Here is a 22,557-nt window from a genome sequence, read left to right on the forward strand (position 1 = left end):
TTCGGTTAGTTTCTCTAAATAAAACCTTTAAACTTTTTTTAAATGATTTTTTTTTACAATTAATGAAACATGTCAAGATAGGTCGTGGAAACTGGCCTATATATGGGACAGAGTGAGCGTCACTAAAAAAAAAAAGTGTCACTAAAAAAGTACTATTTAGTTAATACACATTAAAATAGGCTAAAGCAAATTAAGTGTCACTAAAAACCATGCTCTTTAGTTAATGTGCATTAAGACAAGCTAATGCACATTGTCCTGGGACTTCACAATGGTGGTACTAGATTTAATGTGCATTAACTAAAGTGCGTTAATGCATGTGCAGACACCCCCAGTGCTAAACTGGGAGTGATCTACACCAGATTAACTTGTTTGAAACTATATGCAATACAAGTATTGTCCAAGATTTGCAAAGGTGTCTAGGGGGTTTAGATTAGTACCTCCCATTACTTATAGTGGGCATCTAATTCTCTTAGGCAGCATGGAAGATCTTAGTTTTCAGACTGTTTAATGCAATGCTTTGGCCAGCTGTTGGAATGTGGCATTATGGGTGAAAAGGGACCAAATTCCATTCATTTTAATAAGCCGACGTATTAAAAAAAAATAATTTCACCAACAACTTGGTTCCTTTAAAAAGGAAGTAAGAATGCTGATTGCTGCAGTTTGGCAGGCTAGGCTTTGTCTAGCACTTCCAGCCTCTTCCTTAAATTCCCCTGTGGCCTCTTATTGCTCAGAATCCAAAATTTTTCCTATTAATATAAACTGCATCATCAGCAGGGAAATTGCAACTCAGTGGCGAGGGCTCAGTCTTTCCTGATTTAAGGTGCTTTCTTGATCTTTTGCTGATGAAATGAAAACAGTGACATTAACCTTGTGCACATTTCCTGGAGAACACCAAAGACAGAAAAGGGTATGTGCTTTCTTCCTTCGTCGCCCCCTCAAACATTTCCAGACACCTGCAGTGATTACCTTTAAAACAAGGATTATCCTCCTCTTGTGGAAACTACGGACAAGAGACCCTTTAACAAAGCATGTTTGTTTTCCCACGTGCTTTCTCCCTAAGGCCTGTCTCCCATCTGGGAAGGCAGCCACTAAACTGCTGGAGATGGTACTGCTGTTGGAAATGGTTTTACAAAAGGCACAACCCTGTGTATGAAAAAGGCAATACTGACTTTTCTCAAAAGCTCTGGGATCAAAGAGAGTAGGAAATAAGTGACTCCAGGCCCCACCCCTGCTAATACTGCCTCGGGAAACAGTATATGGCGGGGGTTGGCAGCCTACGGCCTTCAGGACCATTGGATCTGGCCTGGACATGGGGCTTGGACTTTGGCTGCTGTCCCTGTGCTGTTGCAGGGAAAGCAGCAGCAGCAACCAGACCCTAGTGCCCATCCCCTGGTTGCCTCCACTTTGGGGTGGGTCATTCCGGCCCACAGCCAGAAAAGGTTGCCTACCCCTGGTATATGGCACTCAACATTGCTGTCAACCAGCAGCTTTCTGCAATTTGAGCAAATTCAGGGACAGGCAATGGGTGTATAAGTGTCATGAATATAAGTTAGGCCAGAGAGTTCTGATCTCCCCTGCGAAGGTTAGGAAGGCAGGGAACAAAAAGAAATAGCCTGCGGCAGTATCTTGCGTACCGTAGCTTTCAGGAAAGATCCAAGCCCCAGGTTCTTGTTCAGGTTATATTCTGTCTTTACTCAGAGTCATAGGATTCCCACCTCAGAGAGCTCTGACCGAATAAGTGAGAGTTGTGTTCACCTTTTGCAGGCTGGTTTGCTTACAGCAGCGGTATCCAACCTGGAGCTCACAGGCAGGATGCTGACCACTCGGCCCTCTGCCACTGCTTCCAGCCACAGGACTAATATTCTAGTGCTAAGGTCAACAGGGAGAGCAAAGCCTGATGTTCTCTTGAGATTCGTTGTCCATGGGCCAGCAAAAGTAAGGAAACACTGACACAGAAGACAAAAACCTGCCTTGGAGATGTTCATTTAGCTGAAGTAGAAGAGGTCTGCACTATGGATTTGCAGGACTTCAGTTCAAACCCTGTTGATGACCTAGGCTACTAGAAAAGGGCCGTATCTATATAAGGAATGAATAAATGGGGGGAGGAAACTCTGGAAATTGGCCTTTAGTTGGTAGAAGTTACTGTTGTCTTTCTAACACTTTTCCCCCCCTCCTAAAAGTTTTGGCAATGGGAGGCAGGGCGTAGAAAATAGATAGCCAGCAGCATAACTAAGCGATGGGTGGTCACACAGAGCAAAAGAGACGGTGTCCCTCCACCCTGGTGTTCTCAAAGGAAGTAGATCCTGGTCTTTTTTCTCTGAGACATCATTAGTAGTACATCCCCTACAAAATAGCCTTTGGGGAGACTGGAGATGGCGCGGGGAAGAGGAATAATTACCTTTGTCTCTGTCAACACACAGTAATTTTGCTGTTGATAAAAGTTCCCTTGAGTTCTGCTAAACTAAGAGTGAACCATAAAAAAAAAAAAATCAGTAGCAAAAAGCAACCAAAAAAGTCTTAGGAACAATTCACCGTCCAGAAACTGAAGAGGCAAAAGAGAGGATGGTCTCTGCTTTCCCCTGACACTGCTGGTGAGTTGGCAGGCAGCATTCTTTGCAGCTTGCTTTGCACGGAGCATGGGGAATTCACCTCTCTTATAGTGTGCCTCAAGGTGCTGGCTGTCAGTGGAAGTGGAGCACCAGTCAGGATCAGGCCCACAGGGATGCCTTTGATGCATTGCCCCCTTATAGCCCCCGTTGCTCACTCAGTAATGCTGCATCCCTGAATGAGTCATCAACCATGGGGACCGAATTTGGGACCTCTACCTGTATGAACATGAGTGGCCTGACCCTGAAGGCTGAGGCCGTAAGAGGCTCACCACTCTTTGTGTATGGGGGGGAGGGAATTCTTCACTTAGCAAGTAATTCTCTGGGAAAAGAAGGTTCGTCTGAGACACCGGGTTTCATGGGACAGCTTTAGCAGAGGTTTCTATGAAAATATAACATCCATGGTCCAAACTAACTACTGATTGCAACCATACTGCTGGTTTCAGTGGCTTTCACCCCCAAGCAGTGACACTATGCACACAGCACCTCTAAAATGCAGCTGCCTCTGGGGTACAGGGCAGTGCACAGCAGCAGTACACATTAGCTGGAGGCTGAGATTTGGCCATGGGTATGAGAGCAAATCTGTTCTTTTAGGGAAAGTGCACCAGACTTAATGTCCATGCAAGGCAGGTAGTATTCCTGAAACACTTGTTTAGTCGATCGCATGGACTTCAGAGGGGTGACAGACTTAGCTGACTCTGCCTAGATGCAAAGAGCTGGAGACGCAGCCTAACCCTGACCGTGGAGCTCATTCAACCTGCCTCACTGGAAGTCTTCAGACTCTTACCCTAGCAGCTTTCTTTTCCTTATGAGGATGCTATATTCAATTTCTGCCTCCCCATTTTTCCCAGGGTAGCCTGGTCACTATGGGCCTGGTTTTTTGTTGCCCTGTACCTTGTGCTGTTATTAACCCCAGTGTAACGCAGGAGTAAAACACTGACTTTTTACCTCTGCTCTGGTCTAGTTAGGATCCTTCCAGCTTTTGGACCTTAACTCTTTTGCTTGCTTCCTCTCTGAACAAGTCTGTATTGCCCCTTTTTTCATTCCATCACTCTGGGTTTTGTTTAATTTAAAAACAAACATAAAACAAGGTGGGAACAAATTCTGATCCTCGGACGAGCGCTGGTGGGCAGGTCCCTTCGCTGTGTCTTGTGGATGTGCGTGCGTGGGCATGCTCCACTGAGATCTGTGCACTGGGGGAGGTGTTGGTACCATACTACTTACAGGAGAGTCTCCTCTACTGAGCGGAGATTTCACATTCATTTCACCGGCGTGGCAAAGTCAGTTTGCTTTTCCTTCAAGGTGCATTACATTCAAGAGCTATTGCAATCCACAGCAAGGAGGTGGGGCTGAGGGAAGATAACCCAGCCCCAAAGGGTCTTTTGGGCTTGATTCTTTGATTTAAATAAATCTCCTCAACTCCGGAAGTTTCTGTTTGCCTCCAGACTTTGGGAACTAGCAGATAGTTTGGCCTTAGCTCTCTCGTGGGTCACTGTATTGGAGCTCTGAGTTGAAGACCTCCTTGTACAGAGGGGGGAAATTCAGAGCAGTCTCCGGATGCAGGAGCCGGAAAAATTCCAACTTGTCCAAGTGCAGGTTACAAATGGTTTTCATCAAGGGCAGTTTGGAAACCATCTGCAGGAAGAAAAGAAGGGAAGGGAGTGAGATTTGGGCTTGTTGTTGGTGTCACTTTGAACCAGGCACTCCTAATCTCCAGCAACGTAGTCCATGCCCCAGCTAGCGCTGATGTAAGTCATCACTCTTGTGATGGGCTTATACCAATGTCAGATCTCCAAGTTCATGTACTGCACCTGGGTAATTGAGAGAGGCAGGATGCAGCACTTTGAGCCTTGTTTTGCACCAGTGAAGTGCAGCAGTTTGCTATTTTCATGGGGAGTTTAGGAAATAAAAAGCAGCTGTAGCAGTTTTCAACAGCCTTGACTAGCTGAGGTTTTCCCTTCTACTAGCTGTTGCCCCTGCCTGAAGGTCCCATTGATTGTGGGATTGGAGTATAACAGATGAGTATTTGTGTGCAAACAGCTTTCTGTGTACCTGGGGAGCTAGCCTGGAACCATAGCACCTGGCTTCCAAACACACATGGCCCTAACACTTGGGATAAAGGATGTCCCTTTACTGCATCTAGGAGTGGGCTCCATTATAATTCAGCCGTGAAGCTCACATGAGGATGTAGGAAGGGTACTGCACTTTTCTGCTTTCCTTTTATCCTCGGCTGCATGTCATGCTGAAATCACTTGTCACTGAACCCCTGACAGGAAGCAGAGTTTGTAGGCAGTCTTGGCTGGACCATGCATAGGTCATTGGCTTGAGTCTCAAGAGTGCCTGAGTTCTAGTCCTGGCTATGCCACTGGCCTGCTGGGTAACCCTGGGGAAGTCACTTCCTTCCTTTGTGCCTCAGCTTCCCCACCTGTGAAATGGAGATAAATGATCCTGAGCTGCTTTTTAGAGTAATTTGGGATGTGCTAGTGATGAACAGTGTAAGAGCTGAGTATTATTTTGTCCTGCGTCAGATTAGAGGATTCGAAATGGCTCCTTGTCAGACTAACATTAACAGATCTAGGCCTGTTACTGGAAGCCCAGCAAACCCACTGAACCCAACTAAGGCAGGATGGCCCCTGTGGTCTAGTCCTTTGTCCAGGTTAGTTTTAAACATCTCCCTGTTAAAGGCTCCTCTTACTTTCCCATGCTGGGAGACCACACACAGTACAATGGTTCCTGGCATCAAGACAGTTTTCCCTTGGTTCTAGTCCCCATCTTCCTGGCTGTATTTGAGGCCCTGTTCTATTGGCCCTACCACCTCAGGTTGTCCGCACTCAGCCCTATTACCTTGGAAAGCTTGTCCTCGCTGGAGTGCTTCTTCCGGATCTCATGCTGCAGAGCTAAGTAGATCTTGTCTTGGAGCTTCTGCACCTTCTTGGACTCCGTAAGCCACAGGCGATCTGAGAACAGGCAGGCAACAGTTCTATCAGCGCCAGGAGGGGATCAGAATCCTTGCAATACAAAGGCTGTGCACAAGCAACTCCCTGAGCAAGGGTCTTGTCCCTTGGGGGTCTGCTAATTTGAAAGGCACTGGAAGTTCATAGGTTGCAATCCTGCTCCCTTTGGGGAGTTCTGCTATGAGCTCCAGCAGGAGCCAGGTCATGTCCACCTGATAAGTTTGTGCCACCTGACAATGATCAGCGGTCTCTGATTTCACTAGGGTGTTTCAGCCTCTGATCCAGTTTAGGGTTAATCCTCCCCAGCACTGCAGCTAAAATGCACTCTTCTGGCTGGAGCTGGGGGCTCCAAAATGGAAACCCCTAATAGCCCTCCCTCTCTCCCTTACCTGGAGAGAACAGGACAGCAGCAGTAAATAGGGCAATCTCTTCCTCTGACAGCTGTAGCCGGCACAGGTTCCTTCCAAGCTCAAAGATGGCATTGATGAGGTCATCACAGCCTAACAAGGGGGCAAGGGGAAAGGCAATGTCATATCACTGCACTGCAAACAATTCATTTCTCCCACCCTGTACATCTCATGCCATGATGGCAGCCAAGTATGTGGGCCCTTCTCTTGGAGCCAGAGGTGGAAGGGAGTTATGTGGACGGCTGCCGAAGACTAAGCAGGGAAATAAGAGGGACTTCAAGGTCCCCAACCAGAGAGTCTCTGGATAACAGGTGAGAAGCAGAAGATACTGGGGGAACATATGCTTCATATGGCTAAGAATCTCAGCTTCTGTGCTATCCCATCTTCTTGCTAGTAGTATTAGAGCAAGAAGCACCCTGTCCCGTGCAAGACTTCTGACAGCACTCGGGGCCTCTTGGAAACTCCCATCCAAGTGCTGGCCTAATCTAACTTAGGTTGGTTCAAGGAAGTCACTAGAGGCTCAGCCAAATCTGGTAGTATGCACCTCCCCTAATACTGCCACTCCAGGGAATCAAAAAGACAAGCAAAGTTGGCTTTTCCAAACCCATCTATGCCTCCCCGCTCCATGCAAGGAGCACATGGTACCATAGGCAGTACTGGGCAGTAGTGGGCAATACTGGCCCGCAGGTAAGAGTGCCCCTGCTGAGTGCTATCTGTAGCATCTTGTCTCCCAACCTCATCAATTCCACTTGGCTCATGGGCTCGCTGCCCAAGGCTGAGCAGCTGCAGACTTTCTGCACCATTCCACAGTGGAGGTTGCAGTCTGCAGCCTCATTGCTTCTTGCTGTGGCCCTGTTGGTCTCTCTAGCCAAGCAGGGCTAGGAGTCAGAGAAGAGTCAGCAAGGAAGCAGAAATGCTGGTGCCACAAGAAGTGACACTGCTCCCTCTGATACAGCTGTGAACATTATGAGGATGCTGTGCCACCTTTTGAATGAGGTGTAAGCCAGGAGTCCTATAGAGTTCTCCCATCCCTGAACATAAATGCCCTGAGATACTGCCACAGAAGATGCAAGACATTAAGGAACAGAAGCGACAGAAACACAAAGTTCAGTGAATGTCAGTGTGCTCCTGCATCACTTAGGTGCTTCTGAATAACCTCTACGGCCCTGCAATGAATGGGACTAAGGTTTGTTGTTACCGAGGGGTTTACCATCAAAAGACAAGGGTTGCAAAGCTGCTACCCCTACCTAGCCCCCCCACCCCAGCAAAGCCAGGAGCAATCGACTCCACTCTTACCAAGTGATTTGAACATCTGCACTCCGCCGTGCTTCCCCTCAAAGAGCACCGTGTTGTTCAAGGGGTTGAATGCCCGTATCATTCGGATCAGAAGCACTTCCAGGCAACCTAATGCAGGCAGAAAGACAGCAGACAAGGAGGATGGGGGAGGGAGGGTTTCCATTGTCCCAGGACCGAAAAAAAAGGAAAAGAAAATCCAATCCGAGTCAAAATTCCAAATGGTTAAAAAAAAAACAGTTAAAAAAATTAGAATTTGTGTTTATGATTTGAATTGCAATTGTGACCATGATATTTCAACAATGGGAAATATGATCCAGTCAGTCAGCCCCAGGCAGCAGAGAGATAACACGAAGAAAGGAGAAGGTGAAAACAAAATAAAAAAAAGTGGAAGGAAGAAAGGAAGACACTGGTTAGATTCTGCGGCTCAGGACAAATAGGCTCGGGCTGTGAGGTAGCAACCTGCGCAGAACCGGAGGAAGGAGCACGGGCTGCAGCATGGAAGAGTTTGGAGGAGGCACCAGGGTGGGTTGCTCCATAAAATGAGCCAGCTAGGAGGTGCCAGGGTATTTGCAGTCTCTCAGGACCAGGCAGGAGGGTGTAACAGTGCTACCCAGGTCTAAACAGTTCTGCAGCAAATGTAGCTACTGCCAGATGGCTACTTGGCTGCCCAGCCATCCCCAGTCACCCTGCCCTTGCAGTCACCTGTACCAGGGGGAAGTGGACAGCAGCTTTGTCCCGGTATAAGTAACCATGCAAGGCACAGGGCAATGAAGAAACAGATTTGGCCCCCCCGGCCCTGCAGTCTGATCTGCTAGCATGGACCTCACTGCAGGATGGGGGCCTTTGCATGCAACACCAAGAGGAGAGAGGAGTGACAGCGGCTGCACACACGTCGGGTGCCCTCTACATCTGCACACGAGCAGAGAGCTTGCTGGGCTGGCTGCAGGTGCCTGGGTCAGAGGCTTCTCCTCCACTCTCTCGCTGGGGTCCCCTCAGAGGTGATGTGGTGCAGAGGCCCTGAGCCTCAGCTGTGTTTTATCCTGCTTGGTGTGGGGCGTGTTATGATGACTGGTTGGCCCTTGGATCTAGTAAGAGGATTCTGGCCACTACTGCAGGAATTCGCAACCCGCATTTGCCAGGCCCGCCAGTCCCTGAATCAGTCCTGTCCCCCAGCCTCCACGCATCTTCCCAGTGTTGCAGGGGAAGAAGCAATAGCAGAGAGGCTGTCTGGAGGGGAAGGAGGAGGAAGCAGCAGAGCTGCCCTGAGCTCCTGGGCTCTTTTTGCCTCTTCCCCAGGAAGCAGGGCCGTGAGGAAGGCAGCCAATTGAAGGTGGATCCCTTCTTCCCCAGGCAAGCCTGAAATTCCTGAAGCTTCCTCCATCATTGCCAGTGAGGCTCCAGCTTGCATACCAGTGAGAGCAAGAAGCCTGTAATTATGACCAGCTGCCTTCAAGTCCCTGGCAAAACCATTCTTGACTTCAGCATGTGCAAGGTTGTTTCCTTCAAGGAACTGACCTTGTCGATGCAAAGTGTTTGGTTTGCAGGGCAGAGCAGGTGCCTGGAGCACCCAATGCTTTTGGGGAGAATCATTGCTGCCCTGCTGCTACTTTGACCTTAGCTATTTGAGAGCCCTCTGTTCTGTGTGCCCATGCTACTGAGCCTAGGGTGGTCCTCACTGATCAGCAGGGCTTCCAGGCATTGGCTCGATCCACAAACTAAATAAAAGTCGCCTCTCCTTTTGGCTCTGGCTGCTGTGACATTTCTACAGGAGACTGTCAGACCAGCCACTTCAGAGGTTTAGAGAGGAGCTGTCCCTTGCTGTAATAGGTCACCCAACACTCCTGGCTGGAAGTAATTTCCAGGTTCATCAGGAAAGCTCTGCTTTGTTCCCATGACAAATTTCAATGGCAAAGGAAAGCTTTGCATTGCCATCAGCTTTTTTCTTCAACAGCTTATGGGGTTCGAGATGCAAAACTTCATCAAATGAAAATATTCCTCGCAGAAATGCCATTTTGGCCAACACGCTATCATTTTCATTGGGAAAGCAACACACGAGAAATCAACCATAGTCGCAGCAGGACAGCAGGGAGGCAACATTAGCTGGAAACATCAGACCTGGTTCTTTATTACTCTGCACCTTGTGTCATCTACACTAGTGCAAAGTGCTTCTAGGTGAGAGTGGGAGTGTTTTACACCTGCTTTATGGTGGCCAGAGAGAACCAGCCCTGCAAAGAGCAACAAATGTTTAAGTAAATGGCACTATAGCAATACCAGGCAGCATTTCAATAGCACTTTGTATGGTCAGAGTTCTGAGACAAACTTATTCAGAGAGGCATGAGCCTTTGTAGGCTACAGCCTAATTCATCAGATGCTATGAATCTATGAACAAGTTAGCCTGTAAAGTGCCACCCTGCCCTGCCTTCTACCTTGTTTAGACTTGAGGCCCACCTTGGAAAATGCCAGTTCTCATATGGTACAGCACCCTGTGGCACTCTTAGAAGAATCTCTCAGCACACCACGATGCCTCGGCACCCTGGTTGAGAATCACTGGCCAGATCTGACCCTCCTTACCTCGTGGAGGCAAGAGAGGGATTGAAAATCAGACCTGGACCTACAAGTGACCCTAAACAACAATGAGGCAAAGGGAACCTCCAGATAGAAATCCAGCCTGGACATTAATTCTTGAGTGGTGCCCCACTGCTTAACCTGTCCCAGCACAGAGCCACCAGCTCCTCAGTGCCCACCCTGAGAGGCCTCCTGCTTTTGCAGAGGATGCCAGTGGTGTGGCTGTGCAGACTGGCTGCCAGGAGGTACCATCGGAGCAAGAGGCACCTCCTCTCCCAAGCACTACAGCTTGAAAAAGGCCTGAGCAGGCACTTGGGTGTCCCATGCTGTGAGATGCCAACTAGATCTTCCACTGTTATTTGGGAGGCCTGACAGGCTCAGCCCACTGGCACTGTGCCCCAGCTCCTGCCGGCTTTCAGGCCAAGACTCCCCTTCTCCACTTCCCCTGCGGAAGGAAATGGGACCTATGGATGTTCTGCCTGCATTATGGAGCGGCATCTGGGGTGGGACTGAGTGTGTGCTCAGAAGGTGAGATCGTTCAGTCTTGGCCTTGATTAAAGAGGGAGAGAAAGGAGGGATGCAGCACGCTGGGAAGAATGGAGGGAGAAAGGGAGGGAGAAAGAGGGGAAGTAGAAGGGATAATGAAGAAGAGAAGGGGAAAGAAATGAGGGGAAGAGGGAGAGAGGAGGAAGAGGACAGAGTTAACAAGGGAAGGAAAGAGAAGATGGAAGAAGAGGAAAAGAGACAGCTTTGGCTTCTGCTCTCTCTTACCACGCAAGGGCTCCCAATTCCCGTCTGCAGCCCTGGCCAGGCCTAGAGGTGATGATGACCTCCTGGGACTCAGAGAGGCAGCAGCACCACTACAAGAGAGGAGACTCGATCTGGGCACAAGGGTGTATTGGGGGCTGGGGGCTCCTCTCACCCCTTCCCTCAGGGTGCTCAGAGCTGCATGTGACATGGCAACAGAGAGAAATTAAGCCTGGAGCCTAATAGAGCAGGCTGAGTTCAGGGCCTCAGAAGTCACCATAGGAATGTGACATGCCTTAGGGGCCAGCATTCAAGCAGCTGTTGTTAAAAAGCCCTCGAGGGCCAGGTTCCCAACCAACTGCAAAATGTATCAGTGACTCAGTGGCAATGCTAGCAAGAGAACTGAGGAGTCCTGGCTCTGCCTGCTCTGCTCTATCTGCTAGAAAATGTTGTTTTTATAAAGCCACCTTGAAATGATTTGGTACTCAGTCCCTGGTGACTTGGTGCCCACACCTCTCATGCCTGCTGTCCTGGTATCTGCACATCTGGCACCTCTGCCACATATCTGCCACATCTGGCACCACAGATGGCATGGCTGCCATCTGACTTCAGGCCTTTCCAGGTAGCAAAGCTGCCAGTGGCTGGTGACAGGCACCTTTAAGGCAGAATTAGTGGACAGGCAGGAAGGGATAATTGGTGTGAGAATTCCCCTTCCTTGTATTGAAGGCTGGGAACAGGCCATAGAGAGGGTCTGTACAGCAAGTGCAGCCAGAGCAGCAGAGTAGAGACCCAAGAGCTCAGATGGGATCACTGTTTAGGAAGAAAAGATCATGAAGGTGGAATGGGAGACTGAAAAGGAAACAGGGTTTGATTAGGCCTCAGTGAAGGGCAATAGCCTTTGTCTCATGAGTACTCTGGGCTCTGCTCTCTCAGCTCCGGGTCTTGTCTCTCATGGTAGGCAGTGGTTTCACTGCAGAGAGACATGATCTTACACTGAGGGGGCTGACTGGGAGCCAACCCCAGCGGTGACACAGCACAGGGCACTGGTATCTTCTTGTTTGAAGTCAGCACTATATCCCTGACCTGATTTCCAGACAGACTCTGCCCCAAGGGAGGGAACCAAACCTTATTTTTGCAGGGCAGCCTCCTTCTTAGGCCTTGCCTGCAGGAGAAACATGTCCTATGAATTTAAACTGATTGGAGCAAACCCCATGTGAATGGCTCCACAGGCTCAGCTTAACTCAGTTTAAATTGGTTGAACTTTGGTTGATTGAGGACAAGTTAAAGCCAAACTGAAAGAATCACTTTTGAACCAGAAGGCAAACAGTCAGGGGTCTTTTCACCAGTTAAATTAAAATGGTGTAAGAATCAGTTTAAGCTAAACTAGTGCATCTTTCCTGCATTGACAAGCCCAATGCTTTGCTGTTCTGTGTTTGTGGCACCTAGTGCAGCTGAGCCCCAAATCCCTGCTCAGGTCTTCTGTTGCAAGAGTAACAGTAATGCATAACAGAATGGAAGCAGTCAATCCAGCAGTCAAATCTCATTGTCTTGGGACATGGTCTTAGTCCCTGACTGGAGTTATTTTCATGGCACTAAACACAGATGTGGAATAGCAAGGAGGGCAGCCTGGAAGGGTTGGACCAAAAGATTACTATGGGGTTGATTCACAGCTGGTGGGAGCCTGTTTGGCTCTACTGGCTTCAGTGCCAATTTATGCGAGCCGAGATCCTGGCCTGTTTATTTTTCTCTTGCTCTGTCTGAGGAACCGAGAGAGCTTGGGGGATTTTCCTGAACACAGACCCAGGGGCCCAGGTTGCAGGGATAATCAGAGGGCAGTGCACAGCTGGGAGAGCTGATGAACAGAGCAGGTGGCTATGAACAGACTCGAGGCCGTTGATTTGCAACCTGTTGGCTAGTCACTAACTAGGTAACTGTGACTGGGAGTCAGTGAGCCCCGTCTCCTGGGGTACTAGGCTGTGCTCTACTCTGGAGTGCAGACAGAAGAGGGCAGATAAGGTGAATGTGGCAGCCTGCGAGCGGTCGCCATGCCCCCCAGCCTTGAGGCATGCATTGCCTATGCTGGAGAGTGTGACCAGTGGCATGTGCTGCCATGCCAGGTGAGAGACAGCTGCCAAAATTGAGCACTGGGAAGGAAGATGGGATTAGGCTGACACTGCACCTAGCTCCTGAGGCTGAACTCTGGTCCTTTCTGTTAGTCACTGAGCTGACTGCAGAGGGAAGTCCAGAGTGCACACATGAGGGCAGGGCATGCAATGCTTCCAGGAGCCAGGCCCACGAGAGAGCAGGCAGGGCCTTGCTGGGCTCCGGACAGCTCCTGCTTTGGTCACCAGGCTGAGCCTCCTGGAGGTGCTATGAAGTGACAGAAGGGTGGCTCTCAGCCACTTTTTTTGCTCATGGGAATGGCCCAGGGATGGGAATGACCTCAGGCATAAATCACAGCAGCCTCAAGGGTGCTCCAATTTATAGCAGCTTCTGCAAAGCAGCCCCAACCTGTTCTACAGTCCACAACAGCCCAGCTCATAGTAAAGTGACATGGCCCTGTCCCAGCAAACCGCCAGTATTGATGTTCCCAGGGCCCATTTAAGGCCAGTATATGGTAGCCCCTTATAGTGCCAGCACCATGACAACTGCCCCCCAAACTATCTTCATTCTTGCAGCCTGATGGCACTGCCTGGTGGCCAGTGCATGGGCTAGAACACCATGTGTTCATCTGTCTAGGAGCTGGAGCTGTTGGGAGCTGAGGACTGTGGGTGGGTAAGGTCCCATCTGTATCTGCATGGTGAGCCTGTGTCCCCGGCTCTCTCACCTGCTTTCAGGAGGATGATCTGGTCATTCTGGCAGAGCTCCATGAAGCCGTCGATGCGCTTGGCAAACTCCACCACGTACTGGATGGCATTGGAGATCTGCAGGGAGCACTGCTGCCACATGGCCTCACAGCTCTGCAGTCACAACAGGGCATCTCAGACAGCCTGTTCCCCTCTGTCACCACCCACCCCTCTGCAGCTCCCTGGGCTCAGGACTTGGGGGGTGCCAGCAGGGGTGCCCTTGGTACTGTGTCATTCTGGGATATGCCAGCCCTGGAGGCAGGCCCCAACCACAAGTGTGCACCTCCCTCTGGGATGCGCACCTCCAGTCCTGGGAATATGGCAACCCACCCACCAAGCTGCACAGCCACCCCCTGAGGTCATGGCTGTAGGGTTCTGCCCTTGACCCCAACCCACTGGCAGCCTTATGAGGCAGCATCTTTGGGCAATACCCTTCCCCGATCCCATCCTTCATTCACCACCTCCTGTGGACTGTCGAGCTGGGAAGCAAACAGCACCCTAAGGCAGGAACAGGAGGACAGCTCCTGACCCGTGAGGAGCTCCTGTAGGTGTAGGGTGACCCAGGAAAGGAGAGTGCTAGGGTGGGATCCTGTGGCAGCATGGAGCACTGAGGCAAGGGCCCTGTGGCCAGGAGGAAGCAGGAGGTGGTTACCTTGTTCTGCAGGTTCCGGATCTCATCTTGGGTGTACAATGTCCATGCTAGTTTCTTGAGCTCCTCGGTCGTGTACTGGCAGGTCTCCAGGTGGGATTTGACCACGGTCTGTGCAATTCGGTCTATAGAGCAAAGCCAAAGTACAGCTGAGAGGTGGGGCCTTAGGTATTAGGGTCAGTGGGTTCTCAAAAGCTAGCTTCCCACAACGTAGCCTAGGATGGTGCATGGGGGAGCCCAGGGATCTGAGCCCAGGAATCTTTTTATGTCTGCAAGCACCCACTGGCAAAAAACAAAGTTAGCGCCTATGGCTGGGTGGCTCGCCTGGCTTTGGATGGCAAGGAAATGCCAGAGACTGGAAGCCCTTACTGTACTTTCGGCTGCTTTCAGCACAGATCAGGTTTCCCCATAGAAGAAGACACTAGCCTACTCCCCCTCTTAGTTAATGGAAATGGCCTTTTAGCTCAGCACTGGAGGCCTGTGCTTCCAGCACGGCTCATCTGGCATTCAGATTTTGTCCTGGGCCCTGGCAAACTAAGCCCACATTATACTGTAAGAGGGCAGAGGGTATACTGACCAATCTCAATCACTGAAATATCCGAGGTGAGCTGGCTGCCTTCCAAGGTGCTGTGTGTGAAGAGGCTTGGTTCAAGCATCAGCTCGTAGATGGGCTCCTGCTTGATGAGCTTGGCATCACTGATGTCCATGCTGGACTGGTCCGGCGAGGGCTGAGCGGAGGTCAGGAGGTCAAGGTTGTAGTAGGTGCTGCCCCCTTCGGGGGTGAGCGGGAAGTCAAAGAGGAGCCCGTCCGAGAGTGTGGAGATGTCATCCAGGTCGGAGAGCCCGCTGCTCACACTGGTCGTGTAGACGCGGGTCAGGCCTTCCGAGTCGTCCTTGGCGATGCCATTCTGCTCCTGACTCTGCTGGTGCTTCTGTACCTCAGCATACAGGCTGTCCCGCTGCTTTTTGGACATGCGCCCAAATTTCACCGCTGGGGAAAGGAGGGGGTAAGAATGAAGCAAGGGTATAGGAGTAGGTGTGTGGCACATGGTGCCTGGCAAACCATGGCTTAACAACAGTGCTGCCACCCCAAGCTCAGAGGACGGCGGGGTGAGGCCAGGGAATCCTGGCACCCTCAGGACAATTTACTGTGCTCTGATGGGTTTTTCTCTCAACGTCATTATTGCTGCAGCCCAGGGAAGCCTCTTTGGGAGGAGGCCCGGGATATGCCTTTCGCACAGAGAACACGAAAAGATGGTTGCAGCGGGCAAACTAGGGCTTGGAGGCACCATTCAGAGCACAACTTATTCAAGTTTTTCAGTGGAACAAAGAAGCCCTGAAAAGCTCCAGTGGGTCCAACGCCAGGTATTTTGCTTTGGGTTACTGAAGCCCCTTTAAAAACCTTTTTTTTCTTTTTCTTTTTGCATTGTTTTTCAAGTTAGGGCAGTGTTTCAACGAAGACCAGCATTTCCGGAAGGGTACCTCCTGTTTGAGAAGGGCCAGAATTAAAGGTTTGGACATCCCCACGCTCCTTTCTGGGCCCAAGCTAGCCTCCGAATTTCAGCTGGCTTCATGAATCGTTTTAGACACCAAAACTCCATTTTTTAGTGAATTTACTATTCTTTGAAAAAAAAATCCACCCAGCTCTAATTAGGATGGTGCCTGCCCCAGGGAGCTAGCAGGGAGGGCAGTGATGGAGCTGGGGCTAGAGTCCAGCTCTCCTGGCTCCCAGGCTGCAGCAGTATCCACCAAGCAAACGTCTCCCTATTAATCAGCCCAACCCAGGGCTCAGGAGTTCCCAAGGTGCCCAGACAAAGCAACCTCCTATGAAGCAGACTCACCATCACGCGACATGCCCAGGGCCAGGCACTTCTGCAGGCGGCAGTGCTGGCACCTGTTTCGGTTGGTCCGGTCAATCAGGCAGTTCCTCTGGCGTGAGCAGGAGTAGCTGGCGTTATTCTGTTGGCTTCTCCTGAAGAAGCCCTGCGAGGACAAGGGGACAGGTCAGACGGGGGGACGGGGTCTCTCCCCTGGCCTCAGCCTGCTTGCAGAGCTATTGCAGGGGCCTTCTGAAGGAACCCACCTAGGAACCCAGCAGGCCTTGCCTGTTGTTGCATCAGACTATTCCCAGTGGAAACTAGGGGCTGTTCCCCCTGTGCAGGAGGCAGTGGGGAGTGCACTAGGGTAGTCCCACTAAGTGGTGTGACAGTGATGATGGGAGCCAGGCACTGCCAGGGAGGGTCTGTGCAGCCTGTCCCATCCAGCCCTCCTCTGGAAAGCACCTAAGCTGGGATCTTCCCCAGAGCTTCAGGGCATCTGACTCAGGCTTCATGAAAACCCCAGCCGGGGGCTGCTCTGGTGTCTGCTGAGCAGGGGGCTCACGGTCCAACAGGTCTGAAACAAAGCCACCCTTCCCTAGTCACCAGGCTGGGGCTGTCCCCTCCATGACACCTGCTAGCCTGAGGCCTGAAGATAGCCACAGGTTTGATCCATCTCCCAGACCAGGGCTCACCTTGCAGCCTTCACACGTAATGACTCCATAGTGAATCCCTGAAGACTTGTCTCCACAGATCTTACATGGGATCACTTCGATTTGGGCTGCAGCGGGGGACGGGGAAGGAACAAAACAGACAATGCCAAACAATTAACCGTAGAGTCCTTGTCTTTGGTGAAAGGAATTATTAACACCTACCCCTTTGCAGGCAGGTGCCTGGTGGCACTTTAAACACCTTGGCAAGCCCTGCTGTGTGGTGGGGACTGCCTTTGCCTCCATTTTACAGTGGGGAAACTGAGGAAGCGATTTCCTGGAGGTCCGCCAGCAGGACAGTGGCAGAGCTGGGAACAAAGCCCATTGGGACCAGGCATGTGCTGCTTCCAGCCTGCAAACCTGTGCACTGAGCAGCAGCATGTGTTCAGCTCAGCAGTTAGCCCCCTCCACTCTCCCATGCACCAAATACCAGGTAGCTCTGCTGAGGCCTCAGGCCCCAGGGTCCACTCAGGGTTTTTATCCTCTTTTACCCCGGTGGATAAAAAGACTGCAGGCATGGGGGCACATGAACTGGCTCTTGTGGGAGTGGAGCCTTTCCATGGGTCAGCTGTCCTATGGTAACTGCCCATGTGCATGCTCCTGTCTGGAGGTACATGAGAATTACCCCTGCAGCAGCTGTGAGGGGTAACAGTGCATCTGCAGAGCTGCTGACATGCCATAAACACTGTTCCCCTGCTCCCACTGTGGTAAGTCCATGTGCCCCTGCCTACAGGATGGACCCATGCTGGGTTGGCTTTGTACGTGTCCTAGTTGCAGTTGAGGGTGGTTTCCAGTGCATGCAAGAAATGGATGATTGCTGGTATGATCCTACACACCTGCCCTCTTCATATAGTTCCTTCCTCTTTGCCCGCCTGTAGATGCAAATCAGTCAGGGCAGGGACTGTCTCAGTGAGGTCCCTCCCAGCTCTTTGATTCCTTGATCATTGCTCATTCTATGGGATTCAAAAGTGTCAAACCCCAAGACCCTGCTGTAAGAAAAGAAAATGTATTCTCAGAGAGAGGACCTGGTAGCAGCTTACCACTACACCAGGGGTGTACATCAAGGGCTCGGTGAACAACTGTTCACCAAACCCCTGATAGGAAAACCAGGATTAATGGCCACAAACTCCTGGAAGATCAATTCAGGCTTAACATTAGGAAAAACTTCTTCACAGTCAGGGTGTCCAGACTGGAATAAGCTCCCTTCAGAGGTGGTACAATCACCTACCCTGGAAATCTTCAAGAGGAAACTGGATGGTCACCTTGCTGGAGTCACCTGACCCCCAGTTATCTTTCCTGCTTAGTGCAGGGGGCTGGACCAGATGATCTTCCAGGGTCCCTTCCAGCCTTACAGTCTATGCATCTATGAATCTCTGCAGTGCTTCCCCCTTGGATGTGCTCATCGGCCATTCTCAGAACAGGAGTGGTTTAACTCTGCAGTTTCCAGTCCTTTCTTCCTTTCTTTTTAAGTGCCCTGGGGAGAGGTGCTTGGCTAGCAGCCCTGGAGAGTCAAGAGACTCTGTTACCTTGCAGGACACATCCCTCTGGGGCTAGAAATAGTTCAGGGGGTTTGCTAAGAACACTTTATAAATAGAGTGTCCTCTTTGGTACCTTGTCCATAACTCACTACGTACGTCTATACAGATCTCTGAGTAACCAAGCACTCTTGAAACACAGGGCAAGACTGTCTCCTTGACAGTGTGGCGTGTGCAGCACCCTGCACAGTAGGACCCTGCAAGCTGAAGCCTTGACAGGCCTTACTCAACACACACCAATTATAACCTGGCCCTGGGCCTCTCCACTGGGATTGTCGGGCTGTTTGGCCAGTGGCTTCAGGGATTTGGCCCCTGGCAACCAGCCTGGACCCCAGCTACCCGCTGTCCGTGACATAGTGACAGCTTGTGGCACTCCCATCACTTGCTCACAGGATCAAGCGCTTTGTGTTTCATGGCCGGTCCCCTGCCTCAGCTGGTTCCCTTCCACCTGATAGCTGAATTGACCGCTGGGTGGTTTGGCTTGAAGGACAATAGTCATCTCTTCCTTCCCAGGCGGAGCAGGCACAATCCTGCCCTATGCGTTGATCCAGCTCTGGCTGGTATCATGGATGGGATTTGTGACACTCCAATGGGGTCACTGTCTAACTGCTGCCACTAGCACAGACCCCAACTGAGCCACACTCATTGCCATGAATCTGAAGGGGATTCTGTACTGAAGCGGTTGGGTACAGTCACACTGCAATTCTGTCTGGCCCACAGCTACCCTGAACTATCACCATCACACAGCCTCTCCTCAAAACCTGGCCTGGGATTGACACACTGCAGCCACCTCGGGGATGACTGGGCCTGGCTTAGTCATTGCAACCAGCGGCATGAAAACACTCACCTGCCCAGTGACAGCTGCACATACACTGAATATATTAGGGAAGAGGAGTCTGGGGCATCCACAATCTGTCTGACTTGCATATTTAGGCTGTAACAGCTCTGGGATTTTCAATGATAGTATGAATTTTAAAGATGGACAAGGGGCGGCAGTTCCCATTCTGCCCAGGAGATGGCAATAAAAAGCTTTACTGTCTGGATGCATTATAGCTGGCCTGGCATGTGAAGAGAAAGGACTGGACTTCAAGTCCTGCAGTAGCGGATGGGTGAGGACAAGGATTTCAGGGCTCAGGTGCACAAAGGGACAAGCTTCCTTGCCTCTGATCCTCCGCAGCTGCTCTTCTCAAAGAGGAAACCAGCAGACGTGACATGGAAGGCAGGTCCCAACATGAGCATCAAGAGGCACTAAGGACACTAAGGGTCAAAGGGACTTGCACAGACACATGAAAAGCTACCAGGCCTGGCTGGGTCATTGGCCCATCGTGGCTTGGCTTACCCCACAGCTGCTTAGTTCGGCCAGGACTGAGGCAGACCCTGTGTTGTGACCCTAGACAGATCAGGCTGGAAGCTACAGAGCCAGAGAACCTCATGGCCAATCTGTGTCCAGTACCCTCAGTCCAGCTGCCTCCATTATAGCCAAGTCCTATAGCATAAGGGCTGCTACTTCCCTATGGAGCCCTAGCAAGCGCTAAGATTGCTGGGTTCTCCTCCTGGCTCTGCCACTGCCCTGCTGGGTGATTTTCTACAAGGCATGTCACAGCTTCGTGCCTCAGTTTCCCCCCATTAAAGACACCACCATAAAGCACCTGTAGGAATCAGTGTCATTTATTGAGGCCTGCAGAGCTCAGTCCTGACAACTGTGCTGGGCATTGAATGAACATAGGCAGCCTTGGGCCCAAAGAGCTCACAGCCAAGGCATAAAACAAAGCAGACAGATGGAGACAGACACAGGGAGGTGGACCTGCAACATTCGGGACCTTTGGGTTTTCCCGTGAGATCACTGACTTTCCTGCCAGAGGCAGAAGAGCATCAGGATGGGGTTGATAGGGGGTGGGGAGGGGAAACAAGACAGGCCAAGTTTGCTGTGTGTCTCCTACAGGTGTGAGAAGGGAACAGAGCACCATATCCCCTTGAGAGACCCCATATCAGCACTTGTGGGCTTGCTTCCATGTTTCTGGCAAGAGGGGAGACAAAACAGGTGCTAAGGTGTCTGGTACTTGGGCACTGCCTGGCTGAGCTGCATGAAGGCATAGCAATAACAGGAGCAGCAGAGCTGGCAGGTTTAACGTAGCAGTGACATTGGGAGTTTGTGGTGCAGGGCCAGAGGAGGCCAGCTGTGTCCTGGATGAGGCAGTGTGTAGGGCCGTGCTGAAGATGTGGGTGTATCTGGGAGTATGCACACTCATTCCGATCTCTCTCGCTGTGGTATAAGCCTGGAGTATCTACAGTGGAGTTTGTGTGGGCTGGGGTGTGTGCAGGTGTAGAGCAGGGAGGAGTCCCAGACTGGGTGTGTGACTGGGCGGATGCATGCATAGCCTTCCCTGTCCTGGCTGCGTGTGCATGTGTGGAGGGTGGATACACAAGAGGCCTGCATCCTAAGTTATCTAAATGAGTGCATATAAAGCACCAGAACTATGTCTGGGTCCTGGAATTTGTTTGTATGCAGCAGTTGTGCTTGCATTTGTGTGTATGAGAGAAAGAGAGGGACAGTGAGGTGGTGGGTGTATGTACAGCACATCTGTGTATGAGACAAGGATGGGGTGGGTAATTTGTTCTGGGTTGAGTGGGTATGTGTTTATGCAGCATGTGTGCCTGCATGTGTATGTGTGGGAGGGTGGATGTGTATACAACATGTGTTCTCCAAGCTGTGGGTCTATATACACACACACACAGAGCCCACGTGCATCCTAGGTTATAAGTGTACGTGCCTGCAGCATGGCCGTGCCCCGGGCTGTGTGCATGGGGGCCCTGCAGAGCAGAATGGAATGGATTGTCCTGGCTGCACTCACTCCCCCCTGTCTGTGTGGGGGAAGGATACACCCTCACCATCTTCCCAGAAGCATGGGTGCTTTGGGGACAGTCCTGTTGACAACATCTGTACAGGTGCTGGGGGCTTCTGGGGAGAGGGTGTGAACAGGTCTTAGATGGGCTTATCAGAGCCTCATTAGCAGCTACCTGATAGCCAGGCTTTTCATTGCTGGAGGAGACAACTGTATGTGCAAAGGATGGCTGTCCTCAGAGCATCCTGTGCCTTGGGGTAAACCTCCCAGCCAGCACTCAGCTTTGCTCCATCTTTTCTTTCGGCAAAATGTAAAACTCTGTTCTGGGGTGCTGGAGGGATCTCTGAGAATAAGAAGACACTGAAGTGCAGACCCTGTGGTGGAACCTGGGAGCCTTTTAACCAGGCGCAGCACCAATTTAGGACAGGGAGGGTGTTTAGGAGAGAGACAAAATGGAACGGAATGGGTTAGGCTAGAACTGGGCCACAGCCTGGGGGCTTTGTCTAGCAGAAAGAGACCTGGGATTTTGAAGGACCTGAAATGGCTTTTTCCAACTCATTTCTGCAAGTCCCCAGTAGGGAAAAGACCTGCGGGGCTGCAGTGGGAGAGAGAAGAAGAAATGATGCAACATGGCTTTCCCTCCTGTGCATGCTTGCAGGAAGATGCCCTAGAATGGATTTATTTGCTCCCCTGGGCCAGAGGCAGCATGCACTGAAGTCAATGCCAAGCCTCCCCTAGCCATAAGCCTGCCCTCCCTGTCTCTAGACCCCATGGGAGCACGTCCCAGCACCTAAACCACAGACCCCTGCCCTGCTTCTCCCCCCCCAGTCTTCCCTGGACCCCTGCTGGGAAACATCCTCCCAGGGTTTCATCTCCTCAGAACAAGACTGAACAGCTACTGGAGCTCAAACAGGAGCTAACTCTGGGTGGGCCCGTGGCTCCGGCTCTGCAGGAGGTAGAGCACTGAGCAGCAGGGCGGTTGCTGCTCCCTTCTGGCTATATCACCTGTGGAGCTGCTGGCCCTGCTGGCAGCACTTCACCAGCTTTCCCCCTCTGGATTAAGTAGAGGAAGGCAAGAACCTAGGACCAATATAGCAAAAAACCCTGGCTCAGGGCCCCTTTGGCAGCATGGCAAATCCTCTTCCCTCAGCCCAGAGGAGGGCTTTGCAGAGGAGGGCTTTTCTACTGAGCTGCTAATAGGTTTCATCCCTTTCATTTTCCAAGCTGCCCCAAGCTGCACAGGCTGATTTTGTAGACTCTTTCTCTCTCAGCCACCTCCCCAGGGGTGAGAGGGACCTTTTGGCCAATAGTTTCCCAAAGCTGTCAGAAAAAAGGAAACCTGATATTCCACAGTGCTGCGTGCCCACCAGTACATTTAAAGTCAATGGGACATACAGGTTCTCTGCATCCCTGAAAACAGACCCGTCAACCAAGGACTCCTCAACCCACCAAACACACGTGGCCACGTCTGGGGTGGAATACGTCATGGCCTCACTTATACATCTCATCCAAGAGGCAGCACTCTTCATGGGGACATTGCCTGTTATCCCTGTGGATATGGCACTCATGTGGAGGAAGGGCG

At 51.1% G+C, this 22,557-nt stretch overlaps 1 protein-coding gene across 2 annotated transcripts in view; it reads right to left on the minus strand.

The window, feature by feature from the left end:
* Window positions 1-19: 19 nt before the first annotated feature.
* LOC102373234 (nuclear receptor ROR-beta-like) overlaps window positions 20-22,557 on the minus strand; it is a 42,140-nt gene continuing 19,602 nt past the window's right edge. The window contains exons 1-10 of one of the 2 annotated variants that reach the window (XM_025208335.1): window positions 17,434-17,565; window positions 16,583-16,668; window positions 15,912-16,053; window positions 14,648-15,061; window positions 14,074-14,195; window positions 13,403-13,535; window positions 7,264-7,371; window positions 5,950-6,060; window positions 5,451-5,563; window positions 20-4,241 (exon numbers count right to left, since the gene is read on the minus strand). In XM_025208335.1, the coding sequence (XP_025064120.1) occupies window positions 4,080-4,241; window positions 5,451-5,563; window positions 5,950-6,060; window positions 7,264-7,371; window positions 13,403-13,535; window positions 14,074-14,195; window positions 14,648-15,061; window positions 15,912-16,053; window positions 16,583-16,668; window positions 17,434-17,446 (1,404 nt within the window). In that variant the 5' untranslated portion in view covers window positions 17,447-17,565 and the 3' untranslated portion in view covers window positions 20-4,079. Of the gene's footprint in view, window positions 4,242-5,450; window positions 5,564-5,949; window positions 6,061-7,263; window positions 7,372-13,402; window positions 13,536-14,073; window positions 14,196-14,647; window positions 15,062-15,911; window positions 16,054-16,582; window positions 16,669-17,433; window positions 17,566-22,557 lie in introns of those variants that run through there. The other variant, XM_006027167.3, reaches the window with a different exon arrangement.

The sequence above is a fragment of the Alligator sinensis genome, unplaced genomic scaffold (genome assembly GCF_000455745.1).
Source record: "Alligator sinensis unplaced genomic scaffold, ASM45574v1 scaffold103_1, whole genome shotgun sequence".
NCBI classification, from domain to species: Eukaryota; Metazoa; Chordata; order Crocodylia; family Alligatoridae; genus Alligator; species Alligator sinensis.